The 25,226-nt window shown below is 39.1% G+C and overlaps 1 protein-coding gene across 2 annotated transcripts in view; it reads left to right on the top strand.

Annotated features, from left to right (window-relative positions):
• gabra3 (gamma-aminobutyric acid type A receptor subunit alpha3) overlaps nucleotides 1-25,226 on the top strand; it is a 107,338-nt gene that overhangs the window by 68,075 nt on the left and 14,037 nt on the right. For both annotated transcript variants that reach the window (XM_063485179.1, XM_063485178.1), the window contains exons 5-8: nucleotides 12,171-12,391; nucleotides 20,404-20,486; nucleotides 21,268-21,411; nucleotides 23,626-23,778. In XM_063485179.1, coding sequence (XP_063341249.1) covers nucleotides 12,171-12,391; nucleotides 20,404-20,486; nucleotides 21,268-21,411; nucleotides 23,626-23,778 — 601 coding nt within the window. The remainder of the gene's footprint in view (nucleotides 1-12,170; nucleotides 12,392-20,403; nucleotides 20,487-21,267; nucleotides 21,412-23,625; nucleotides 23,779-25,226) is intronic.

Raw genomic sequence — 25,226 nt, 5'->3', positions numbered from 1 at the left:
TGACTTTTGGTTATCCATGGCTCCAGTCACACGGGCTTAGAGATCAGAGGCGACAGCCTGGCAACCACCAACTGTTACAGAAATATTCCCCAGCCAGTTGCTGGAGATTGCAGGCAGACATTGGGAAATCGATCACTAATACCCCCAGTTTCACTGAGACCATTCAGGTGCCCCCTGTCAACAACCGATCGCTAGGGGAAAATGTGCATTCCCTGGCCAATTGATGAGTGGTTACTGAAGGTTGCCGAGTGACAGAGGGTTTTGCACCAGAAATCTCCTTGCCGTTTCCTTGGTTGCTAGCAGCTTGCCACAGTTGTCTTTAGTTTGCATGGAAGACTCATCTGCAAACTCTTGCTTATTAACCACTGAGCAAAAGTGAACATTCATAATGTTCATCTGCTGACAACTCGGTATTTTTCAAACAAAAATTCTAGGGCCATAACTTTTCAATGATCATCAAACTCACATGTAAAATACTGCATTTCCACATGGAACTCGTTCTTTGCATGTTTTTCTCAACATATCGCAGGCCTTTTGATACACCTGCACTCACAGCCACCTTTTCACACATGCCACATTCCAGCTGCCACAGAACACATCTGTCCCGCTGTTCGCAGCCTGCTCCAAATCAAGTGGCAGGCAGTAACTAGCTCGTGAACATAGCATTAAGCAATAAAGGAGACACTTGGCTCATGTGTTGGCAGACACCAAATAAAGTGCTAGAAGAGTTTCCTGGGATCAATGTTCACTATATGGACACAAATAAAACAAAATAAGAGGAAATTGTTATATGTGAATAAATACCTGTTTGCTAACAACTGTGCCATGTCAACTAAAAGTTAATGACATATCAATGTTCCTCCTACAACTAGCCTAAAAAAGTGATTACTCATTTAATGTTTGCATGTGACACTTGCTGAGTATGATTATTAATATGAGAAAGACAGCAGTTTCCCTGCTTTGAGAGAAGGGCTCTGTCGCATTAGTACAGAAGACAGAGCCCTTCTCTTTTTCAGGACATGTCACCTTTGGGGTCTCTCAGAGCTCAGTTCTAGATCCAGTCTTTTATTCTCTTCACATGCTCCACTTGGCAGCTGCATGAATCAACAGAAAACACCACGGGACACAGAAGCCCACTTGTGGTAATGCTTTGGTCAGAGCTGCAGTTAGCTAGGTCAGTGCTGGTTCACACACGCTGGCACCTTTGTCTTGCTGTCAGTGTATGTAGAGTAGCAGCCTGGGAAACACAGTAGCAACATATTATTATTATTATTTTAATTTCTCCATTGTCTTGTCAGTTTTAGATCATTACCCAAGAAGGACTCATCTTGGCCCCAGGCTACACTGGGTTTTCTTGCTTCATACTGACATGAAGGCTGTATAACGGCTCCAAGTACTTCCTTTCAAGATTTTCCACAGCCTAGTCTGAAAAGATGATCAGGCTTAAGCTGTCAAAAGACATCCCACAATGGAACTGACGTCGAAAGTCAAGTGTCTGAATATCTGCATTGCAAATGTGTTTATAGGACATCTTTTGCATATGTAGTGCCGACGCTCTTTTTGTTCCTCTCGCTTGCTCGCATCTTGTCTGTACCAGTGAACTGCTTAAAGTGTTGTGTTTGCATTGTTGTGCATACATTGCAAGGGTCCAGTTCAGATAGCAACTTTATGGAGATTAACATCTCATTTTTTTTATACTCCAGTAATCTCCTCCTACACTATCTACTAAATTCTATCTTCAAAGGTATTGTGTAGCATTGCATGAATAAAATGTTGGTCATAGATCAGCACTCTGAGCTTTTTCGGGTCCTTTAAGCAGAGGAAGAAATAACACAAGACAAGAGCGACTGCTGTACAAGGAAAATATGTGGATAGTAGGCTGGGTTAAAATTCATATTGTGCATTTTAATAAGGAGTTGTCTAAAATTGGTGCCTGTTTCCACATCGACGGGTGCCTTCTAGGACAAGTGGGTGGGAAGTTGGCGTAGTTTTTCTTTCAAATTTAGAAAATTAGTGCTGTCTTATAGATAATCCTATATTGTGGGTTATTTTATGGTTGTATATTTGAGCTTTGAAGACACTCGTCAGAGCTGGCGGTGGCATCTCTAGAGTAGGTTGAGGTCGCGGGATCGTGTTTTCTGGATGATGAGTTTTCAGGCTAACAAGCTGAATGAGCGTGGAGCAGGACAGCCTCTGAGTAGGGCATTGCAGTAAACAGTACTGGGAAGCAAAAGCCTGAACCATTTTTCTAGGTCAGTTAAAAAAGAGGAAACGGCTAATCTTGGAGGTATTTCAGAGGTGGAGAGAAGCTTTTTGAGGTATTCCCTTGATGTGTTCACACAAGAGAGTTTTGTTTTGTCTACAGCTAACCGCAGTTTAACTGATTACTTTGAGGCAGCTGCAGAGTCACTGAAACAAAAAGGCAAACCAGCTCTATAGGAGCATAAGATATGTTTTGAATTAGCCATTAAAGTATCTTATCGTGCAACACTGTCTCCTAAAAAAAAGCGTTCTCATACTAGACCTCATTCTTATGTGTATAAGGGGATATTGTTCAAGAAGAACAATATCACCAAACAAAGTCTCATGAAATCAGATCAGGCGATAGGTTGATGTGGGAGCATGAAAAAACAAACACTATACTTGTAGAGATATCTCTCTCCAAACTGTTACAAGAAATTCACAGTCAGAGCACACTCAATGACCTCTTAATCTTATCTTCTGCTGTATACTTCCAACTACCGATCTCCGTAACATCAAGTGTCCTAGAAATGTCTGCTCGCCCTGTGGCCACACATTTAGACGTCACTTGTACCCCTTTCCGCCACATCTACCTTTAGTGTCCCATATTGGAAGAAGAGGAACGCTCACATCTGCGTATTCATTGTGCATGATTCAAATATTAGGCCAGTAGCAGGGCACTTTGTACAGTTGTGTCTGACTAAGAGAAGATTTCTGCACTTTGTCACACTAAGACACAGAATGTAGGTTACGATCTTGATGCTGATCTCTAGTAAGTAGGTTGGTGTGTTTCTCTATCCCGAGCTCCCCCTTTCTCACTCGATCCGGTGGATTTTTTTCTGTCTTTCGTTTGTGTCTTTCTCCTGCCCTTTCAGTAAGTCAATGGAGTCACGTCGTATCCACATGCATGCTGTGTCACAGCACATGTACCTGTTTCATGGTGGGATTTGACAGGCCTTTGCAGATGAAATGGGAAGCGATTTAGGCTGTCACATGCACTGTGCTGAAGCTCGGTTTGACAAAGACGGCAGTGATGGCCCGATCTCACCAGGGCTGCAAAATTTTCTGGGGATAAAAATTACTGGGTTATGTGAAAAAGTGACAGCCTATATTCGTATGTTTACAGTTCAGAAAAAAATAGCTCCAAAACAAACCCCCTACAAGTTTAAATTCTGGAGAGGAAAGATGAATCTTTGCGCTGCTAAAATTTGAAGGTGAACTCCTGGAATCTGTATCAATCATGTTGTCCTTATTCAAGGACTTGCTAACCCAGTTATGCCCTTTTTAGAGAATACACCAAATTTAAATTGGTCATCACCACCACCTTTCATTAAAAAAAAAGAAAAAAAAAACTTTACTCTTAAAATAGGGCTTTTTTTTCACTCACTGTACAGGTCATTGTATTCCCCAGTGTTGCGGCATGATTCATGTGTCGGACAGGAACAACTTGAAAGCAGAACAGGAAGACTTTTTTGCAACCTAAAAGCCTATATTTTTCTTCTAATAGCAGCCAGAAGTAAGAAGGCTGTAACATCCTTCATGGGGATGGGAAGTGATAAGAATTTAGCTATTCCAATTCCATTATCGATATCACTTATTCATTCGATCGCTTATCGGTTCTCACTGGGTTTTTGTTGGCTCTGCTTTGAATGTCACCACCATCGCTAAGAAGCATATCCAAGACATTACATTCGTGCAGCTTGACAGCATGCTGTGTGGTTAAATCTTTGTGAATGTTGGAGGTATTTCACCTTTTTGTTGTGATCAGCGTTAAGTCGTTACTCAAAAAAAGTAATCTATTACAAATATCACACAGAACAGAAGTCTTTAAAGTAATACTCCCAGGATAAAGTTTTCTCTATAAAATGACCCGAAACACATAGTCTCATAATTACCTTTTAACAACGTAAACCTGTGGCTACAGTCCCATACACCAAGACAAATCATTATCCGAATGAGGCTACACATATGATCTCTCTCCTCGTATTTAGGTATGAACACAAAGCAAAGACAAAAATCAGCAAAAAGAGACTTTAAAGTGATCGCCACAGCAATTCACTTTAGAAATATGAATAGGTAGAAACACAGGCTGCAGTCTGACTGCTCATCAGTTTGTTACCTGTTGAAGTTTAAGGTCTGCCTGCTGGGCGGTGGTTGGATCAGCTAACATCACTTTGGGTTCTTGGCTAGCTTAGCGTTAGCATGATGTCTGTGCAGATGCTTGCAAAGAGCCAAAATTGTGTTAGCAGCATAGTGCAATTGTCCCCGATGCACTTTGCACCATAACACTCTTGTTTTTTTTGTCCAGTAAAAATAAAAGTAATGTCCATGTTCACGCTGTAGACTGCAACTCTATAGTCGTCCTTCAGCGCACAAACTGAAATCAGCTGATTGTAGCGCAAGTGAAAGTGGAACAGATAAGCAGGATCGATAGGCTAGCAGACTACCAATTCCAAGGAATTGAACTACTGACCTGAAACGCCATGATTCCCATCCCTAATCCTAATCCCATAGCAAGTAAAGGGCAGTGGAGGCTTGCGTTTTTTATTATTAAAAGCAAAACTGTTGTATGGCTTCTATTTTAAACATGTTCGCTTTCTGATCCCAAAGAAGCCAACTGAAATCATGAACACAAATCCATTTAAACCAACACTACAGTCAGGTGCTTTTCAGTCTTGCAGCTGCAGCCATCTTCTCTTTTTTGATGGGACATCTAATGTTAAATACTGGAAAAGTTATAAGGAGCTCATTGTATTGTTTGAAATTGCAGTGAGCCGATAGCACAGGCTTCAGATGGCTCTAAATGTCCTGCTCTCATACGTTCAGACATAACAGACCCAGAGTATTAAAATTCACTGCCTTAAGGCAGATACTTTCCCAAAGTGCTGAAAGTGCCCAAAGTGACAGTGAACACAGCTCAAGGACGGAGATGAGTTGGCATCGGATAGTGAAGGTAATATCCCTGAGATGTCCGACCATTCTGACACAGAATGTGCCTATGGGACCAGAGCAACGCTTTACCAACGCAGCCCAGAGCAAAACCACAAACAAGTCATACTGTATGCAATGGACTTTTAAAACATAAATACACGCAAGACGTGAACTTGACCAGTGAAACCTTACTCTAGCTTGTAGGCAGTTATTCCATATTTCTAGATATTTCAGTAATCTAAATACTTTGAATGCGTCTGCACAAAATAGGTTAAATCTGCAGAAAAAAATCTTTGTTTGCAGTAATAAAGGATGAGAAAACTGTATTCTGGTCATTTAAAATACCAGAATACTGCAATGCGTTACTGATTCGAACATACCTCAGGTTTCAAAAATGAAATATTGTTAGTATTAAAACAAAGAAAATTAGTTTTACAACAAGTAGCATTAGATTCTCTAATTAAATGTAAATGTGTTCATATAGAGTTACATTTAAGTGTCGCTTGAGGGTTAAACAGAGGAAAGCTAATCAGCTTCTTTCAAACAGGATGAATTAAGGGACTGCACCAAAGGGCAGTGTAAGATAAATAAGGACTAGAACTCAAGGGAAGTTCAAGGATAAAAAAACATCCATGTTAAAGTAGTACAGCAGAGCCACTATAAATCTAATATAGCAGATCTACTATAATGGTATTCAGTTTTTATACATATGCCACACATCAGTTTACATATATTCCATAGTGTGTCCTTTGTTCTGGCTGCCCCTCCCTGAGCTGGGTTCTGCCGGAGGTTTCTTCCTTTTAAAAAGGAGTTTTTCCTTCCCACTGTTGCAAAGTGCTTGCTCAGAGGGACAGATGTCTGGTTGTTGGGGTTTTCCTCTGATATTGTAGGGTCTTTACCTTTCAATATCAAGCACTTCAAGGCAACTGTTGTTGTGATTTGGTGTTATATAAATTGAACTGAATTGAATATGTTCAGTCTAAATCATGTGATTTCCATTGGACACAAGATGAAAACCCTGATCTCTCATAAATCTCTCTCTTGCATTTTCTACTGCGGACTGTGAAAACACTGTCAGGGGACACTACGTATGCATTTTTTTAAACATGCATGCATGGATTTATTCTATTTTTGTAGTAGATATATAACACATGATGGATAACCCAAATTTCCTTTCTAAATGTAATTCATTCATGTTTGCATCACTGCATGCAGCTCCAAACAGTCGTAATTTGCTAATGAGTCCCATTTCCATATTGCTTTTATGTGATTACTGCTACATACTTGACTCTATATTCGTGGAACAAAATGTTCCTATTTGAAGTGTGATGCAGTGAAGTGCTAAAACATGTTTACGGCTCAGAGCTGCAGAAGCTTGTGAACTCTGACAATAATTGGAGTTGGTATGGGATTCACAGCTCAATGCAAGTCTCACGCAGGTTCTACTCTCAGCAGGGAAAGGTGAACAGCAAACAAGAATCCAAGTGAGACAGAATAATTGGCAAGGGGAGGGAGAAAGGCGAAATTGTAATTATTAATCAAGCCTCTGACTGATCGACAGATGCCCACAGAAGAGAAGAATTGGGCCCAAAAGCTGTGTTAATTCTGTATCATTACCACACCAGCGAACCAGTATCTTATCTCTGGGCTGCTGTGCACTGTCAAAAACAAGACATGATGACATATTGTGTACCACGCATACCATTTCTGCACAGTAAATTGGGGAAACGGCGCTTGTGCACAATATGCTATCTTGTCAGAGGCACTAAATCAAACCTGTCAAACCAGTCTGCTAATCTAAAGAAAAAATGTCTCCAGTTGTAGCCACGAATAACAGTAGCATGGGTTACCGAGTGGAAATTTTCTGGCATAAACGGCTTCTTCAGGTTGCTTTGGCTAAAAGCTGATTTCGTTTGATAAAAAGAACTCATTGAAACGAGAAAAAAAAAGAAAAGAAACAATTTAAAACAAAGCCGTAGTGACATTATTACAAGAGGATGTAATAACTAAATGTTTAGAATTTAATGAACTCATTAATTCATGATAAAAGACTGCATTAATATTCTATCAGATATTAGACACAACCTTCCTGCCATTACCAGAGATCCAGACACCCGATCTCGTTTTTTAACGTCTAGACTCATTTAGCCCAGTCTCGTGTACATCCTACCTCAACAACTGTTCATATTTTCCTAATTTCCTTTCATTCCATAATTCACTAATGTGAATAATTTTTTTACTGCAGTGGCGAGCCCTTCAGTATCTACTGAAATTTCTCAGCCATTAAACCCAACTTGAAAACATTAGAGACCCATTTAGTTGAGAGAGTGACACCTAATTCATTTTAGTTCATTTGGTTCTGCAGTACCCAAGGCAGAAAAAACATGAACACAAATATGCACCATTTTATTAAGAATTGTTCCCATAATGCACTGTGTTCTGTATACGCAACAACACCTTAGTAAATGCAACCTTATCTGATTTCCCAAGTAAACCTTCTCACTAGATGGTGAAACAGACATAACCCCAGCTGTGCCCTTTGAAGCTTTCACTTTATGAAATTTTGTTTTTTTATGGTCTTAGAGGGTTGCAGTCAGACAGTTTAGGAGAAATTTAATTTACATCTAAGCCCATTAAAAGAGGACATTTATTATCAAACGTCTGCAGCTGGTGATAAATCTGTTGATGATATAGTAAGAAAAAAATCAAATGGAAACTGTTTGTACTTACACATCTAACTCAAAAGTCATTATTAGCATTTATTTGGAGTCATCGCTGTGTTTATCAGATCAAAGTCCAGATTTTCTCGCCGTTTAGCCACATTGTGGTCCTTTCACAACATGTGAGAAAAATGTCTGTCTAATCTATCTGTTCGTCCCAGCTCGTTGCTATCTTTGGTGAGCAGCAAGGGTACAGAGGCTTCATCAAAGCTCCGTAGCTGAAAATTGCTGCTTCTCGAAACAACTAAGGGCTTGACAGATAATTTGTGACTTTGTAACTGTGACTGAATCCTTTCATAAAATACACTCACTGGCCACTTTTTTGGGTCCACCTGTCCAACTTCTCTTTAATGCAAATATAATTAGCCATTCACATGGCAGTAAGAGTGTATTTAGCCATGTAAACATGGTCAAGACGACTTTTGGAAGTTCAAACCAAGCATCTGTATGGGGAGGAAATGGTATTTAAGTGACTTTGAATGTGACATGGTCGTTGGTGCCATATGGGCTAAACTAAAAATTTCAGAAACTGATGATGTGCTACAATTTTCCCACATATACTGTCTATAGGGTTTACAGAAAATGGTCTGAAAAAGAGAAAATATCCATTAAGTGTCAGTTCTCTGTGCAAAAACACCTTGCTGATTCGAGGGGTCAGAGGAGAATGGTTGTTTTAGCTGATATGGAGGCAAAATTAACTCAAATAACTAGTCTTTACAACCAAGGTATGCAGAAGCTAATATGTTACAGCAGCAGAAGACCACACCAGTTGCCACTTGTGTATACTAAGAACAGGAAACTATATTTGCAAGTCTCACCAAAACTGGGCAATAGAAGATTTGAAAAGCATGACAAGTCTTGTGACATTCATATGATACAGTTAGAATTTGGTATAAACAGCAAGACAGCATGGATCCATCCTGCCTTGTATCAATGATTCAGGCTGTTGGTGATGTAATGTTGTGTGGAACATTTTCCTGGCACCTTTTGGGTGTTTAGTACCAATCACCTTGTGGATTTATGGCATGAAGAAATAAGGCAATTCTGAAGGAAAAGGGGCATTCAGTGAAGTGGCCAGTGAGCTCATCTTAGTTTACTTTAGTCTTAGTTTAATTGTTATTCTAATATTGATTATAGCAGTCATTTACGGTATTTTGTTGTGAAGTACCTTTCTTTAGTTCTTTTTCACATTAAGTAATGACTATAATAAGGGTAGCCTTAGATAATTACTTCCTATAGTAATTAAACTGTAACTTCACCCCACTGCTAAATTACAAAAAAACAACAGTCCAAGACGGCACACCCACACAAAGGCTGACTATTCCCTCCACATCATACCTGAACTGAGTTCCTGCTTCCAGAAGTATGTCATCAAGAGACTGTCTCCCATTTCTTCCTGTGTTGTTGCGGTAATTAATCCTAATGAAAAATCATGAACCTAAATTTCAGTCAACTCTAAAAGTAACAGTTTCATGCAAATTGTTTTAGAACTTTTTTAATAGATCTGCTCGCAAACAGTGGGCTAAAAATTGGACAAGGAAATCCTTGAAGCAGGCATTAGTGTTGCGGAAGACTACATCTCTATCAATTAGAGTTGTTGCTATATCCCCAATAATGTCAAAAGCAGGGACATTTTTTATCGTTTAGTCAATGCAAGACCAAGAGAGGAGTAAAATGAGTCAAGGAGCCCATCCTGCCAGCTGCTACCTTTGCCAAGTCATGTAAAAGTCTAGGTTAGGGTTAATGTCTAGGGTTAATGTACAGTGATGCTTCTACAGACATCAGAAGTCCAAGTTTAAACTATAGCTCCAAACATCACTCCTGTGAATCAGGAGCCTTGAGGATTGATTGAAAATGAGCGCCGTTTCACAGACCTGCCACTGAAGGGTGGGCAGCTGAAGGAAGTGGACCGCCCACCTCTGATTGGTCTCAAGCTGTTGACTTTATGTCAGCACTAGCTTTACAAGGTGACCCTTCATCTGCTCATTTTCAAAACTGAATATCCAACTAGGATTCCAGGGAAATAGATTCAGTCTCAGCTGATAGTGAACAGATTAGAGTACACCCTGTACAGGTCAGCAGTCCTTCACAGGTTATATATACATGTCCACAATACATAACATTTAAAGGCACCTTTTTGTTTTAAGGTGAGCTTATACATCCTGTTGAGGAATTTTCAACCCATAAAATGCAAATCTTTACTTTTTTTTTTTTTATCAGAGCCCAATCAAATGATTTAATTTACAGCTCAGCATGCTCCACAAATTTTCTTGTAGTCTAGATCCAGTTGCAACTTTTATGATTTCATTTAACTGCAGCAATAAACATACATCCTTAGCAAATATGTTTTTACAGTTATGGAATTTGTACTTATTTGTGGGCTGTCTGGGTAAGAAGGACAGAGCATCTGCACCATCCACTTTGAATTCATCCGGGGCACATCAGTCCCCCCAAATATTCATCTTTCTAATAAAGGCAAGATGCCAGCAATCTTGTAAAAATGGTCTGTGTATTATGTGAAGACAGTCAGCATTAATGAATGCAGTTGCAATACTGGTGTCATGTGTTTAAAGGGGTTCTTTAAATTAGAGTTGTTTGCCATAGTTAATCTATTCATGATTCTGACTGCTGTAAAAAAAGATATTTGACAGCCACTGTTGGGTAGAAGCTTCGCTCTGTCTCCTCTGTCAAGGAGAAATCAATCACTCAGTCCCTGGAGGAACACCAGCTGGCATCTGAATGGGTTGTGCCATTTGGCCTTGTGGAGATTGACTATACTTTTCCTCACTTCTGTCTTTCAGTCTTCAAATTAATTCCCCATGTTTACAGAAGGTTCTGTCCAAAGGAAACAAACAAATGATGGCTTCACCCCAGCTGGGCCAAGCTCACTATTGTCAGTTTACATCACTGCATGTTTTACACTAATTGAGGCCTGATTTGGCATCTCATAAAGACGTGATTAACATGCATAACAAAAGGATAACCTTGGCGATGGGGATTTAAATGTTTTACTAGGGTTCCTTTTTTTTGTATGCCAAGATAGAGCAAACTTTCTTAGACTGTGCAGGAAAGTTTTTGTTAAAGATGCACAGGACAGAACAATAAATCAGTGTCATGGTTGCCCTACTGTCCACATGTGTTTGGTCATTAGTCTTTTTTTGTGACCTGGAGAGTCCTTTGATGACAGTACTGAGAACCTAATGCATGAAGGAATCAGTCTGACATAATTAATGGGAAAAAGAGTACACAAATTACTTTTTGAACTCTTTAGTAGGTGTAAAAAAAAAAAAGAACCAGAGACTGCAGTTAATTAATAAATGGGGCAAAGATGAAATAAAGTGATTGAGGGTTGAGCACGTTAGTCACATTCTGGCTTTTATCAGTCTGTGAAGCTCTCTGTGGGCTTTATTTAGAGCACTGCTGTGAGGACAGATGCGATGTAATTATTGTATAGCATTGCAAGTTTGCAGGCCTTTAGGAGGTCAATCGCATCAATTAACAGACGTCCATCCTGTGCTGTTTAGAGGAGACCTGTTGCTGTGTTGAATGGAAGCTGCATACCCTCTCCCACAGAGCATGAAGGATTCCTGTTGTTAAAACCAATGGGAAATGACTTAATCAAGGTGTCACTCAGGGGGCAGCCAGTTACAGTTCACAGTACCTGAGCTGTTTCAGCGAACAAGCAAAAAGCTCAAAAATGGCTAGCAACACGTGGACCGTGCCTTTGTTGCGCACTGTTGTGGCATAGCTTCCCCACATCTCACTCTGTTGAAGCTTCAGCTCTCTGTCTGCAAAGCCGCTGTACACAGCTGGCGAGGAAAAGCAGTTGCTAGGACACCAAGACCCATTGAATGAATAATGTGAAATAAATTCATTTTGAACAGCTACTTCCCGCATTTGTTTCAGTTTGTTTGGTCTTTCGTGTGTTGGTGACGATGCAGAAATACTGTGTCGCACATTAATAAAACATGAAACAGATGTTCTACAAGCTTTCTCGCTGAGGCTCCAACACCTTAAGTGTGAGAGAAACACAACATTGTTAACGGAGCAGTAATCGTGTCACACAAAAAAGGAAACGCACTTTGACTCATTAAAGCAGGAAAAGCAAAAGTGGAAATAAAAGAACAAAAAAAGTGGCTCAACTTAACATCATGTAGCCTTTTTTTTTTTTGTATGCTTTCACAAATAAGAGCATCGTAAGGCTTGAATGAGAGCCATGTTCCCAGTTTTGTGAATTGTTACCTTGCTAACTATTTCTTCAAACTCTCTTCCCATCAGGAGTACACCATCGATGTCTTCTTTCGCCAGAGTTGGAGGGATGAGCGGCTGAAGTTTGATGGGCCCATGCAGGTTTTACCCCTCAACAACCTCCTGGCCAGTAAGATCTGGACTCCTGATACTTTTTTCCACAACGGAAAGAAATCTGTAGCCCACAACATGACAACTCCTAACAAACTGCTACGACTAGTCGACAACGGCACGCTTCTATACACAATGAGGTGAGCGTCTTTTGTGGTGATTCGGAGGTCAACACCATCACTTGAAACAAAAAATCTGCAGGTGCTGTTTAGTAGATATATTAACCATCTTAATTTGGCATGAGAACATCCTTATTTTGACATTCCTAAAAGAAAAAAGAAAGCATAATAAAAGATTTCACCCACTGGCACTCAGCACTTTTTACAGCCAGAAGTTCTCCATATGTATGAAAGGGTGACTCGCTTCCTTATAAGCTTATGCTAGGAAGCTTGGGATACAGTTGACTGTGACAGCATTCCTCTCCTAATATTAAGCCTTAAATACACTATTATTATTAGTAGTAGTAGTAGTATTATACACTACCAGTAAAAAGTTTTAGAACACCCCAATTTTTCAAATTTTTGACTCATGAAAGTAGCCAACTTTGGCAGATATAACAGCTGAACACACCCTTGGCATTCTTTCTACAATAGACATCAAATAAATTTTCAGAAAGTTCTTCCCATATCTGTTGCAGAAGTTCCCATAAATGTGTGGCACTTGAAGGTTGCTCTGCTTTCACTCTTCTGTCCAGTTCATCACAAACGATCTCACTGAGGTTTAAGTCTGGAGACTGTGCTGGCCACTCTATGTTTTCAAGCTTACCATCTTGTTCTTTTTTCCTGAGGTAGTTCTGGCGTATCTTGGACTTATGTTTTGGATCATTATCTGGCTGTATGATGAACCCCTGACCAACTAGGTGCAACCAGTGGGTATTGCATGTACTGCAGAATTCTGTGGTAGCTGTTTTAGTTTAGGGTGCCTCTCACTCTGTACAAGTCACCGACCCTGGATCCAGCAAAACAGCCCCAGACCATCACACCTCCTCCTCCATGTCTGACAGTTGATGACACACACTGTGGAACCATCCTTCGTCTGCTTGATGGCATACTGAGATACTGCGTGATGAAGCGAAGATTTTAAATTTTGAGTCATCAGTCCATAGTACCTTCTTCCAGCCTTCAGTAGTCCAGTGGTGGTGTTTCATGCCCCAGGCAAGCTTCTTTGTCTTATTCTCATGTCTTAGCAATGGCTTTCTTTCTGCAACTCGTCCTGTCAAACCTGCAGCTTGAAGTCTTCTCTTCACAGTTAAAACTGAGAGTTGCTTACCACAATTAAGCTGTGCTTCAAGCTGTTGAACCTTATTTTTTAAATCTGAGCACTTACCTTTGTACCATTTCAAGCTATGCATTGGACTTAAACAACTTGAATCACAATAAATAACTGAAAAAAATGGGGTGTTCTAAAACTTTTGACCAGTAGTTTATGTAGATGGGTTAGTTCAAACAAAATTGACCCACCATATGAAAAGGAAAACTATCCATAAAGATCAAAGCCATTTTCTGTATCAGTCTGTAAAAATGCTTCTTAATGTTGTTTTGTTGGACTAACAAAACTCCAGCCTGTGGGCAGTTTTTGCCATTCCTGTAATGGTTTTTCAAATTCATCATCCTGTATTCTGTCGCCAATATTAAAACATTTTTAAAAACTTAGTTTTGATTTATAATAAATGGGTTTTTTAAAGATCATATAGAAGTTATTGTAAGTTACTGTATGCGTCACAATGTCCATGCAAAGTTTCATTCAGATTGGCCCAATGTTAAGGGTACATAGAGGCATATTTACGTACATATGCTCTAATCATTATATACAGATATTTGAACATGGCAGTCTATTGACTCACTTTCCCAGCTTGCCTCAACTGGCTATTAGAGGAACAGTAGTTGCTGACGCTTCCAGGTTTGCTTAATTTCCAAGCCTAGGAGGTTGTACAGAGAAATGTAACTACTGAAAACCCTGAAAAAGACTTAAAATGAGTAGTCAATTAATCAAGTATTAAATGTATCAACAGCTGCAGCAATAATAGTCAATATTGAATCATTGAAAACATTTTTTAAGCTGAGAATTTACAAAATTCTCATCCTTCATCAAATGAAATCTGAATGTTTGTCATATTTTTTTCAGTTAGAACATGAACATTTGATAGAAAGAAAATTGGAAACTATAGTCCCAGGTTCCAAAGAAAAGTTAGAAGATTATGAGAGAACCTAGTTTAGCTTTTACAAGATGATGTGTGTATATCAGCAAATTCAATAGCTAAAGAGACATTTTATTTAAAAGCATGAATGCAAACACCGTGGTGGCACTAAAGTGTAAATCAACATCTTAGGAATAAAATTGTGCTTTTTACCTGTCTGTGAGTCAGATAACTGACTTGCAGCCAGTCTGGCCCATATATGTATCACACGCAGACAGCCGAGTGAATAATACTCACTTGATCAAAGGAGTGTCATTGTGTGTATGTCATGCGTAAAGTACACTGTAAATAGCATCAGCAAGACAGTCATAGTCACTGAATACCGTTATGTACTGAATAACAGCAAAAATAATTCTGTGATTGCTTTGGCTCGAAACACTGAACCTGTCAATCAGCATTCACCAGCTTTGCACCAGGGCCGTGAAAAGGCTGCAGAAATGTTTTTATGACGCTCGTGCACAAGGTCAGTATAGATTTTTAGGGGTGAAAATGAAATGGTGAAAAAATCATTTTGTGCTCCCACATGAGTAGATCTGATGCTGTGGCAGTTCTGCCAAGGCCAACAAAGATCCCTGAGCTCTGATGTAGTATTACAAGGACTAACATGTTTAAATAAGCAGGGAAATGTATTGTAAGATGATGAAAAAGTTGCATGATTAAGTATGATAATCCTTGGCATCCTTGATAATCCTTAGAGGCCCAAAAGCATTTTTGGAACCAGCTTAGCTGTATTATGGAGCTAAAATAAACACCAGCAAATAAAACTCATTCTTTGGAATTCTGTATTTCCCATTGCAATGCTTTTGGGGGTATGGCATACTTTGATATTATTAACACTATTATACATTAGAGACCTTAACATTATTACATTATATAATATTAACATTAAAACCATAGTTCCGCAGTGTGCTTTTTGTCCTCCCATCATCCCCAAATGATTGCAGCAGATGGCTACCCCTCCTTCCTGTTAAAAGGGAGTTTTTCCTTCCCACTGTCGCCAAGTGCATGTTCAAATGTGGTCATTTGATCGTTGGGGTTTTCTCTATATTATTAAAGGGTCTTAACTTAAGAATGTAAAGCACCCTGAGGCGACTGCTGTTGTGATTTGGTGCTATATAAATAAAATGGAAATGAACTGAATAGTTCAAGTAAAAATAGTGTTATTACATAAATCCAAATGTTGTGAACCATCTTTACTGCCTGAATAAAGAAAATAAACACTTAGTTCATGCAAATTTACAACTGCATCCCCCTCGATCATTGCAGAGTTGAGCCAAAAAAAGTAAAAACACTAAGATCTGGAATTCTAATGTGTGAGCAGTCGGCGAGAGAGATTAACTGTTTTGCACCGCTAAAATGCATGTAGGTGAAAATCTGCGCGCTAAATGTACAGCATCAATAATGTCATTTCTTATATACAATTCTGTCAAATATATTGATATCTTGCCAAGCCCTAATGAAAAACTGCAAAGTATTCTTTATACCATCCCTACTTTTACTGACTCTATCATGAAACCCATATCATAAACTTAATATGGAATGTATTTATGAAAGCACTGGCAAAGAACTTTCTCAATTTTAGGGCTACCTTTCATCTATCTTAAGCTTTGGGTGATTAGTTGAAGGGGATCTGCATGAAAATATTGCTGTATTATTAGAGGTACTGAAAAACACTCCCAAGGAGAGACTGATACCTTAAATTTCCACATACTGCACAGGTATTAGGCTTCAGAATATAAATCTGTCTCACGGGAAGTTTAGTGCACAGTGCGTCACCATAGCGCCCCGCTTTGATTGACATTCCTCACTAAACAACTGCTTAAATCCATTTAATCAGCACGTCTACAGGATCTGAACTGACAAATGCTATGAAGGCCTCGGCTCTGCAGGATTGCGTCATTATTTCTGAATTTAGGGAGCTGGTATTGTCTGCCAGCGCTGCTGCGGTTATTTTTTGTGAAAGCATTTGTCACTCATTTACAGTTCACCTCATTTTAACTCAACCTCCTCATGGCTTCTTCAGCATTTCTCTGTCCCTCACTAATATTAATTTGTGAGAAGACTCAGGTGTGCTTTTTAAAGAGAGAGAGGTTTATATTTGTCATTAAAAGCTATTTCAAGAATTTATTGTATGAGAATGTATCATTTACTAAGTGGACTTAACAGCTTAGAGACCACCAAAAACAAATACAACTGTACAGCTGTACTTGGGGATTTACAATGCCAGAAAGCCCTTTCAACACGGCCAAAGTTGAGAAGTAATGCTTCACTTAACACGCTGCTATGTGACTATAAAAGCAACACAATACAAAAGCAATGCTGCTAAGACACAAGTTTTTGTCTTGTCTTTAAACATTTGGTATATTTAGTATATAAAAAACTAAATAAATAGATTGTTTTATATGATCTATAGCTTGCTAGTAGCATGACTCCTATGTCTCCCCCCCTTTTCCAGAGTGAAATACATTTTTACTTAAACGAAAGAATTGTATTTAACTAAAGAAAGACTTCAGTGATGGCAGTGGGTGTGATCCACATGAACAAATAAAGACAGGCATCAAACAAATAGAAAAACTGGTATCTGTGAAGGCAAGTGTTGTATTATTGTACACAGTGAATACACTGCGAAGCAGTGTGGTGGAAGATTTCTTTTCTCATGTATTAATCACATATTTAATCATATCACATTAGTTCTAGTAATATCACTTTCTCACTTTACTATAGTAAGAGCACTCCTGTCACTAGTTTACATGCATGTGGAATGTTAACACAGTGAGGCCATTGTAATGGGAGACGTTAAACAGATAGTGAGACTCCTTCTGCTTATCAGGGATGTAAATCCTTAGGTGACGGCCAAGCAGAAAACAAGGTCATAATTCTCTCTGTGAGGGAGAAGGTATAGCCCCCCCCCCCCCCCCCCCCCCCCCGTGAGAGGGGCCAGCGTGTAAGAGTTTGTGGAATGTTCTTTGTCTGTGTCTCTGTATATAAGATGTAAGGGCGGTGGCCACAATTCAGAGATGGTCCTGGTGTTTCACTGGGATGCTCTCTCCACATTGCAATGTGTTTATTAAACCCACTTCAAATCAAGCTCACTGGGTGTGTTGCAGGTTATTGTTAAATTTTCCACAATAGCAGCTAAGCAGTATGAGGATTAAAAGTCTGAAGACATGGTTCTCTGCTGGAAGAGGGTGGACTGATCACGCTACCTTGAAGCAGCAGGTTGATCAGTGGATCAGTGCAGCTATAGAGGTCTGTTGTGGTGAAAACAGCCACAAGGCATAGCTGTTGATTTTCTGGGCAGCAACTGTTCAGACCCTCCCTTATGGCCACAACCAGTCAGTAGCGAGCAAAACAAAAGGACCGACACAAGTGCCGAGAATGAGCTTTTCCTGAAGGATGTCTGGGTTCACTCTAAGAAAGGAGTTCAGGAGGGAGAAGATCCCGATGGGGTTCTGGGACACACTTGGGAAATTTTTACTCCCTGATGGTTTGGAAGCTTTCTGATATCCGAAACACACAAATGCACACATACACAAGAAGTGGAGGAGGTGGTGGGGTTCTGCTTAGACTGCTGCCCCCACAGTCCTGGATTAGAAAATAGTTGGGTGGTACCCATCATGTCTCACATTGTTCAAAAGAGCACAGTGGTAGCATTCGCCTCATTAATTCTTTGCTTTGTCTTCCTTTATTATTGTTCTAGTCTGGCTGTTCTTGCATATGCCTGCAAATGTTTCAAACCCTTCAAGAAATTAAGAATTTCTGTGGGGGCAGATCAAAACGAGGCTTTCCAAATGAGGCGTTCTACTCGAATTATACTAATATTTTAGTAACATGTTTCAACAGTCGATCGTCATTCACTTTGCACATCAATATTTACTTCGTAATAACGATCACTTAACTTGCACCAGTCATCAGATCCAATTTCAAATTGCCCAGTGCTTTGGTTTATGAAAACTGCTGCCATTCCTGTCACCCGTCAACAGCAGTACTTTAATAAACTAATACTACTGGAAGGAGTAATACTGTTAAATTAAATTTGAGTAATCAGTCACTGTCAATCAGTTAAGTGTTTTTGTTTGATTTGATAAGTCTCGGGTTATGAAACAGAGCATAAGTGATGGGTGAAATAATACTTTTTTTATAATATATATACATTTTATTTTTTTAGTCCGGTTGCACGTGTAAGTGTGGCCAATTCTTTCTGTATATATTTAATTATCATATGATTTTACATACATGCTAAAACTAAAATTAGGCATGCCAGGTTTAATAAGGTTTTGAAAGTATAATAAGCTAGGTCTATTTAAATACATTAAAGTGGAATATATTATTTTAGAGAAAATGCCAGAACAAATTGTAAGGCAAGAGGAAGGATTAAGAGAAGAAAGGCAGAAATGTCGGTTCAGACAAGAATTCCATTCAGCAGCTTGAAGGCAGCAAAGAAACATTAAGCAAAATACATTTAACTTAATTTTTAGATGCAATCACACTGTAATGTTAGACAACCCTACCAAAAACTACTAGTACTAATTTTATTTTTGCAATTTTATTATTTTCGTTAATTTTTTTCTCTCTATCATATATTGGAACATGTGGTCCATTTCACCTGATTACAATCCTGAGTCTGAAATGTAAACACCTCTAGAATATAAAAAAATACCATTTACTAGGTTACTAAGGGTGGCTAAGGAGAAGTGGCTGACAGAAAAATGAACCTTTTCTTTTAGAGGTTTCAATGTGTGTTCATTGGTGTTTTATGGTTCTGTAAACGTTGCCAAAGTTTATCAGACTTCACCTCCCCAAAAAACACCAGCATGTCTGCATTGTCATTGTGAGTACCATAAATTGCTGACACATGCTGTGTAAGGTACCTCTATGCCCAAGCGCTTCTTCGCAAGGCTGATGATATAGTTGTAAGCTCTGTATGAAGACAGCTTGCCTTTTTGTCTTTAATCAAAACCATTCTGTCTTCTTGTAGCCTTTGTTTCTGTCAGAGTATAAGTACAGCGCGTGGATGTTGGTTTTAAGTGCTGTGTGATGCAAAAGATTCTCACATTTATGTTGTAAAGCGTTAGCTTGTGTAGATAGTGAGCCACTTATCAGTAATGAGGCAGCAACAGAGAGCACAGAAGCGAGTTAGAGGCAAAAAACAGGCTTGGCATTGTTGTAAATACAACACAATGAGCTAATTGGAAACAGAAAGTTTGTCTGTGGAGGCAGCCCGCGATGTTACAAATTTTAAGGCTGTGGCTACAAATAAACTTGTGGGACTTTCTGCAACATTAAACAGCGAGACCAAAAGAATCTACCCAGTAAAAACCCAGTTTTCAATGGATGTACAGGGTAAATATGGTATAATTGAGTTTAAATAACCCAGTTTGGGGGGTTTATTTGTGAGTTAGTGCACCGAAGGATGGCTTTTTATGAGTTGCTGTGTTGTTTGAACTCGGCAAATGTAGCCCCGATGTTGATTAAACATGTATGAGTGAGATAACGTGCACAATTTCTCTGTTTACTTGCAGAGTGCCTTTTGTGGCCTGGCCATTTGACCAACTGAAACAAATTTGGGTGCTCTCTGGAGATTTAGTCCATGTCTGCCTTCTAATTACCACTGACAGAGTGGTGATGCAAAGGAGGAGAGAGAGAGAGGACAAAATCTGTTCTCCTTCAGTTTTTATTCACACGTACACAAATCCCTGGTTTTGAAATAAACTCAGAGATTAAAGCATTATTTGGTCTGCATTTGGATTTGTGGGAAAGCCAATTTTGATGCACGATAAAGCAATTTGCATAAGACCTTCCCAGCATGTCTCACGTATCTCTATGAAAATGCTCCAAATTATGTTTCTGCAGAAATATTTGACATCATTATGCATCATCATTTGTTTATAATGACCTGTTCAACCATCCTGCAGACTGAACAGTGATGCATTTTCTTTCCCTCTGCCCCCACAGGTTGACCATTCATGCCGAGTGCCCCATGCACCTGGAGGATTTCCCGATGGATGCACACGCCTGTCCTCTGAAGTTTGGAAGTTGTAAGTCAGTCCAGATGGTCAAAACAAAAGTGTTTTATATAAGATCAGACATCTGAAACAGTGGGGATGGTTCTCTGCAGGTGTTAGGAACCTTTTTCTGACCTATAAAAAAAGAAGAAAAAAAACAAAGACTAAAACTACACTGCAGTATGATGTTTGGTAATATAACAAAAGCAGTCAAGAGAAAATTTTATTAATAAAGATCTTCTCCCTCTTTGGGCTGCACCCTTTAGGCATCGCCACAGCGACAGTTAATGTGCTTAAATTACTTTCAGTATGCTCATAGTGCGGGGCATGTGACCATCCATACACAAGCATAGGCTATTTACTGTTTCAGACACAGCATTAGATATAGTTTGATGTGTTAGCAGCAATGCTTATATGACTCAACATAAAATGATGCTGATAGGTACAGCATTCATTTTGGATACATTTAGTTAAAAAAGTGGTGCTGGAGGAAAAGTCAGTGATCCCCTAACGCGTGAGGATTAAATCTCTTAAACACGGTAAAAGGAATTTTTTGTGAAACCTGATATCGGTATCGGCCGCAGGTGTATCAGCCCGATCAATACTGGATGGACGCTGCATATTATCATGAATGACTTGCTGGAATTGAGGAAAAATCTCTTTTAGATCCTGAAGTCAGCAGTTAACTTTTTGCCAAAGCAAATGCTGATAACCCTACAATGTGCAGAGGTAGGAGAAAAATAGAAAATATTGCACCCATATTTTGAGCTCTCACCTATGATGTCTGTTTTTGGGGGGCTTTCTTTTTGCTCAGATGCTTACACAAATAATGAGGTGATCTACCTGTGGACCCAGGGCGATGAGAGGTCTGTCGCTGTGGCAGAGGACGGCTCCAGGCTGAACCAATATGACTTACTGGGACATGTTATTGGCAAAGAAACCATCAGTTCCAGCACAGGTATGCCATTCTGGGTACAGACAGCAGCATACAATACACTGTAAGGTAAATCAGAGTTTGTCTGGAACAGGCAAAAAGTTGATTTTGAGTACTCAAAAGTGATCGAATTCTCACTTTTGAAAGATAAACTGCATATAATCTATTCCACGGACATATAGTGGCTCTTGTGTAATTTGTCTTCCAAAATAATAAACAGTCTGCAGTTTCTCAACAGTTTCTGTCATTTTAAATGCATCTTGCGTTGTTTGGCTCCATCGAGAAAATGATGACTGAAACTATTCAGCATATTTACCAAGATAATATGAAGACGTTTGCCAGAGGTGAAAGTTTTTTTTGGTTTTTTTCACTTTGCTTTGGGGTACAGCCAAGAGTCAACTATAATAACCATCGTCTACCCCTTTCTTTTGATTACATATTCATTTGATCTTAAAATCTTATCTTCAAAACTGTTGCAGAATCCTTTTTATCTGTCACACAAAAATCAATTTTTTTGTTATTTCCCCATTGGAGGGCTTAAAGCTTATGTTAGCAATTTAATATAAAGGGATGAAATAGCACGGTGAGGGCAGGGTACTCACATATGCTGAAGATATTTACAGCAGCAGCATCTCACTGGTAATAGATCATTTGAGTTCAAACACCTTCAAGAATGTGCTGCATTTTTATTATACTTATCAGTCACTATCATGTACCGCTAACATCAATTAGCAGCTTTAGTTAATGGTGTAATAGGACTAGATAAAGTACCAAAGAGCTTGTAATGGCAAAGCTAAAAATAAAAAGTTGCTTTAGTGGGGCATTTGGAAATCACTAAAAGAGTAAAACAACTTACCAGCGAGCCACGCTGCTCTCAGTTTTGAGAGATTTAACCTTTGCATTCAAGCTGTTTGCTTGTGAAACTTTCAAGAGGTGAGCCACAGAGTCACTGATATCTGTCAGACTTCAGTTGTCTTTGGAGACTAAAGCACCAAGAATCCACTTTGTTAGATGGCACTCCTGTTTTCCAAGAAATAAAAGTGTGTGTGTGTGTGTGTGTGTGTGTGTGTGTGTGTGTGTGTGTGTGTGTGTGTGTGTGTGTGTGTGTGTGTGTGTGTGTGTGTGTGTGTGTTCCTTTAAATAACTGCACCTGTTTAACTCTACAGAGGATCCGTTCCTTGAGAGTATCTTTATTGTTTGTGCTGTTTGGTGGGTTGAATGTAAGTCAGGAGAATTGCAGCGATGGAACAAGACCAACAGAAGTCTGACAAGTACCAAAGATTCAAGATAGAGTCAGTGCGATTTCTTTCATAAACCGCTTCAGCTTATGGCTGTTGGAAAAGCTAATTTCCTTAGACTTTAAACCTAATGGACTATAGTGATCTAGGGGGATGGGAGGATTTGAGCCCGTTCAGCTCTGGTTTGATTCTCCTCAGAAAAAAACAAAACCAAAAAATCACCTCAGGGATGGAAATCTGTTTTTCGTCCTATCTTCGTAACACAGATTGCAAACATGGCACTGAGAGCTGGCAGTTGGAGAAGATGTGAGTTTATCCATTTGCTAGTATAACTGACATATTTATATGAACAGCAAAAAACATCCCAAGGAACATGTAAATGTGCACTTAAAAGAATGTGACACTTTGTAAATGTCTTATTAATGACATCAATGTGATGTCATCTACCAGTCTGTTTGTTTACAGTCTTTATTATTTAGTTATTATTATACTTTTTTGTCTCTTACGGTTAAAAACTCTTGCTGTAAGTAAAAGATGGACATAGCTTCTCATCTGAGCCAATGCGAGTTACTTAAACTTGCATTCTTACTATCAGCCAGCAGGTGGCGACTCCTGTTGTTCCAAAATCAAATCATATTGTATAGAAACCTTTGAGAACGCAGTCCTTCAGCTCATTAGGACCTAGCATTCTCAGCTTGAGGCATTAAGGCCAAACTAGCCAATGGGTGTTGACACAGTGGCTATGTCCATCTTTTATATACAGTCTGTAGCTTAAGGTTTGGAAGTGTGCATCAACATCTTTGGAATATTTTAAGCATCTAAGCATTTTCTGTCTCAATACTGCTCACGTCTTGTCACATGCACGTTAATGTTCAAACATTAATGCATCAATTTTCAAATATTTTGCCTTGTGCTGCTCTAAGCGAGGAACAAGTATATTAATAATCATGACCCTGTCTGTGTCTCTCCATCTTTTTCTGTTTGTCTCTTTTCCCCTCAGGCGAATATGTAGTGATGACAACATATTTCCATTTGAAAAGGAAAATTGGCTATTTTGTGATTCAAACCTACCTTCCGTGCATCATGACTGTCATACTGTCTCAGGTCTCCTTCTGGCTAAACAGAGAATCCGTTCCGGCACGCACAGTATTCGGTGAGTGCTATCTCGTGTTTTAAATCCAGCTCAAATAAATGCATTAAATGATTCATTGAAGAAGCTAGTTAATCAGAGGGCTATTAAATGATGAGGTAACAGAAAGGCACTGTCTAAGGACTTAGCAAACAAGTAAACGGTTTGAAAAGGTTTCAGCATGAAAAGTTCTCTTTTTTTAGCTTTAGTTAGCTTAGTACATTCAGGTGCACACGAGCACTGAAAATAATTTATTTTATCAGTACTGACTTTATTCTGCTGCAGACACTAACATCCTTACTACTTATTCTTAGGAAACTGTTCACTGTTAATACAGAGAACATAAAACAAGATTTAAAGCATTTAAATGTCATATTTTTCCTTTATTATTCATAACAATAGCTCTTTAATATAGAGACATTTTCCCTGTTGCCATCGCGACAATTGACTGTGTTTTCTCCCTTTAAGCCATGAATAATAACAGATTCAATTTGTCCATCCAACTCGATTCATGCTAAGAACATTGCGTCAGATGTGATCAACTCAAAGATACTCAAAGAAGGAATGTAATTTTCCTTCTCCTGCAGTTGTTGTTATTGCGCTGCATAATCAATATGAGTAGTCTTATGTAATTCTAAACATGGTTAGCATTTTTGCATTTAGACAGGTACATGCAGAAGCATACGTTGCGCAAAAGATTTTAAAAATACATGCAAGGCAAAGCGCTGCTGAGAAGATAAAAACTGTTCCAGCTCCCTTTGTGCAGTCTTAATAACCACATCTGCAAAAATACACCCACTATTATATTTCTCTTATACAGTCGTCTGAGAATCATTTCAGCCCCATACGAGGTTGAATTTTTAGGGGACAATTTCCTTCACATTATGAGAGTAATTTTAATCAGTGCTGTTTTCTCAGTGGACAGTTTCAAGCTGTGTTGGTTTTAGTTTTCTCGCCATCATGCTTACAGTCTCTTGGTTTATGAGAGCATGTGACTGTCATTACCTGCGTAATCTAATTTATCTTTTTTGTTTTTGCATCCTCAGTTATATTTCTAGTTAAGACTCGATACTTTTTGATTTATACCTGCATTTTATATAAGAGCATTATTCACTGTTACCGCAAGCACCGGATGTCCTCGTCTCATCTGACACCAGTTAATTGCTGTTCTAATAAGGACTGCTTTTTGTACAGATGAATATTCTAATTTAATGTAAATGGTGGAACAAAGTCAAGATTAGAAATGCGTTACCTGCAAATCAATCAGCTCATGAATAGCCATCTATCACTCTTTTGTTGCAGCCTTTTTAAGCCTCCTTTGTATCCGTCTTTTATCAGATGAGAAAGGTTGGAACAGATAAAGCGATGCGCTTCGATGGGCGAACATTGTCCGAGCCGCCTTTCATTTCCATTCGCCCGGACTGTAAAGGCCAGGTTGTGAAATGATCTGCGAAATTTAGAAAGTTTTAAGA

The sequence above is a fragment of the Pelmatolapia mariae genome, linkage group LG10_11, assembly GCF_036321145.2.
Source record: "Pelmatolapia mariae isolate MD_Pm_ZW linkage group LG10_11, Pm_UMD_F_2, whole genome shotgun sequence".
NCBI classification, from domain to species: domain Eukaryota; kingdom Metazoa; phylum Chordata; class Actinopteri; order Cichliformes; family Cichlidae; genus Pelmatolapia; species Pelmatolapia mariae.
Note: the sequence above shows the minus strand (reverse complement) of the source record. Positions and strands in the feature narration are given on the sequence as shown.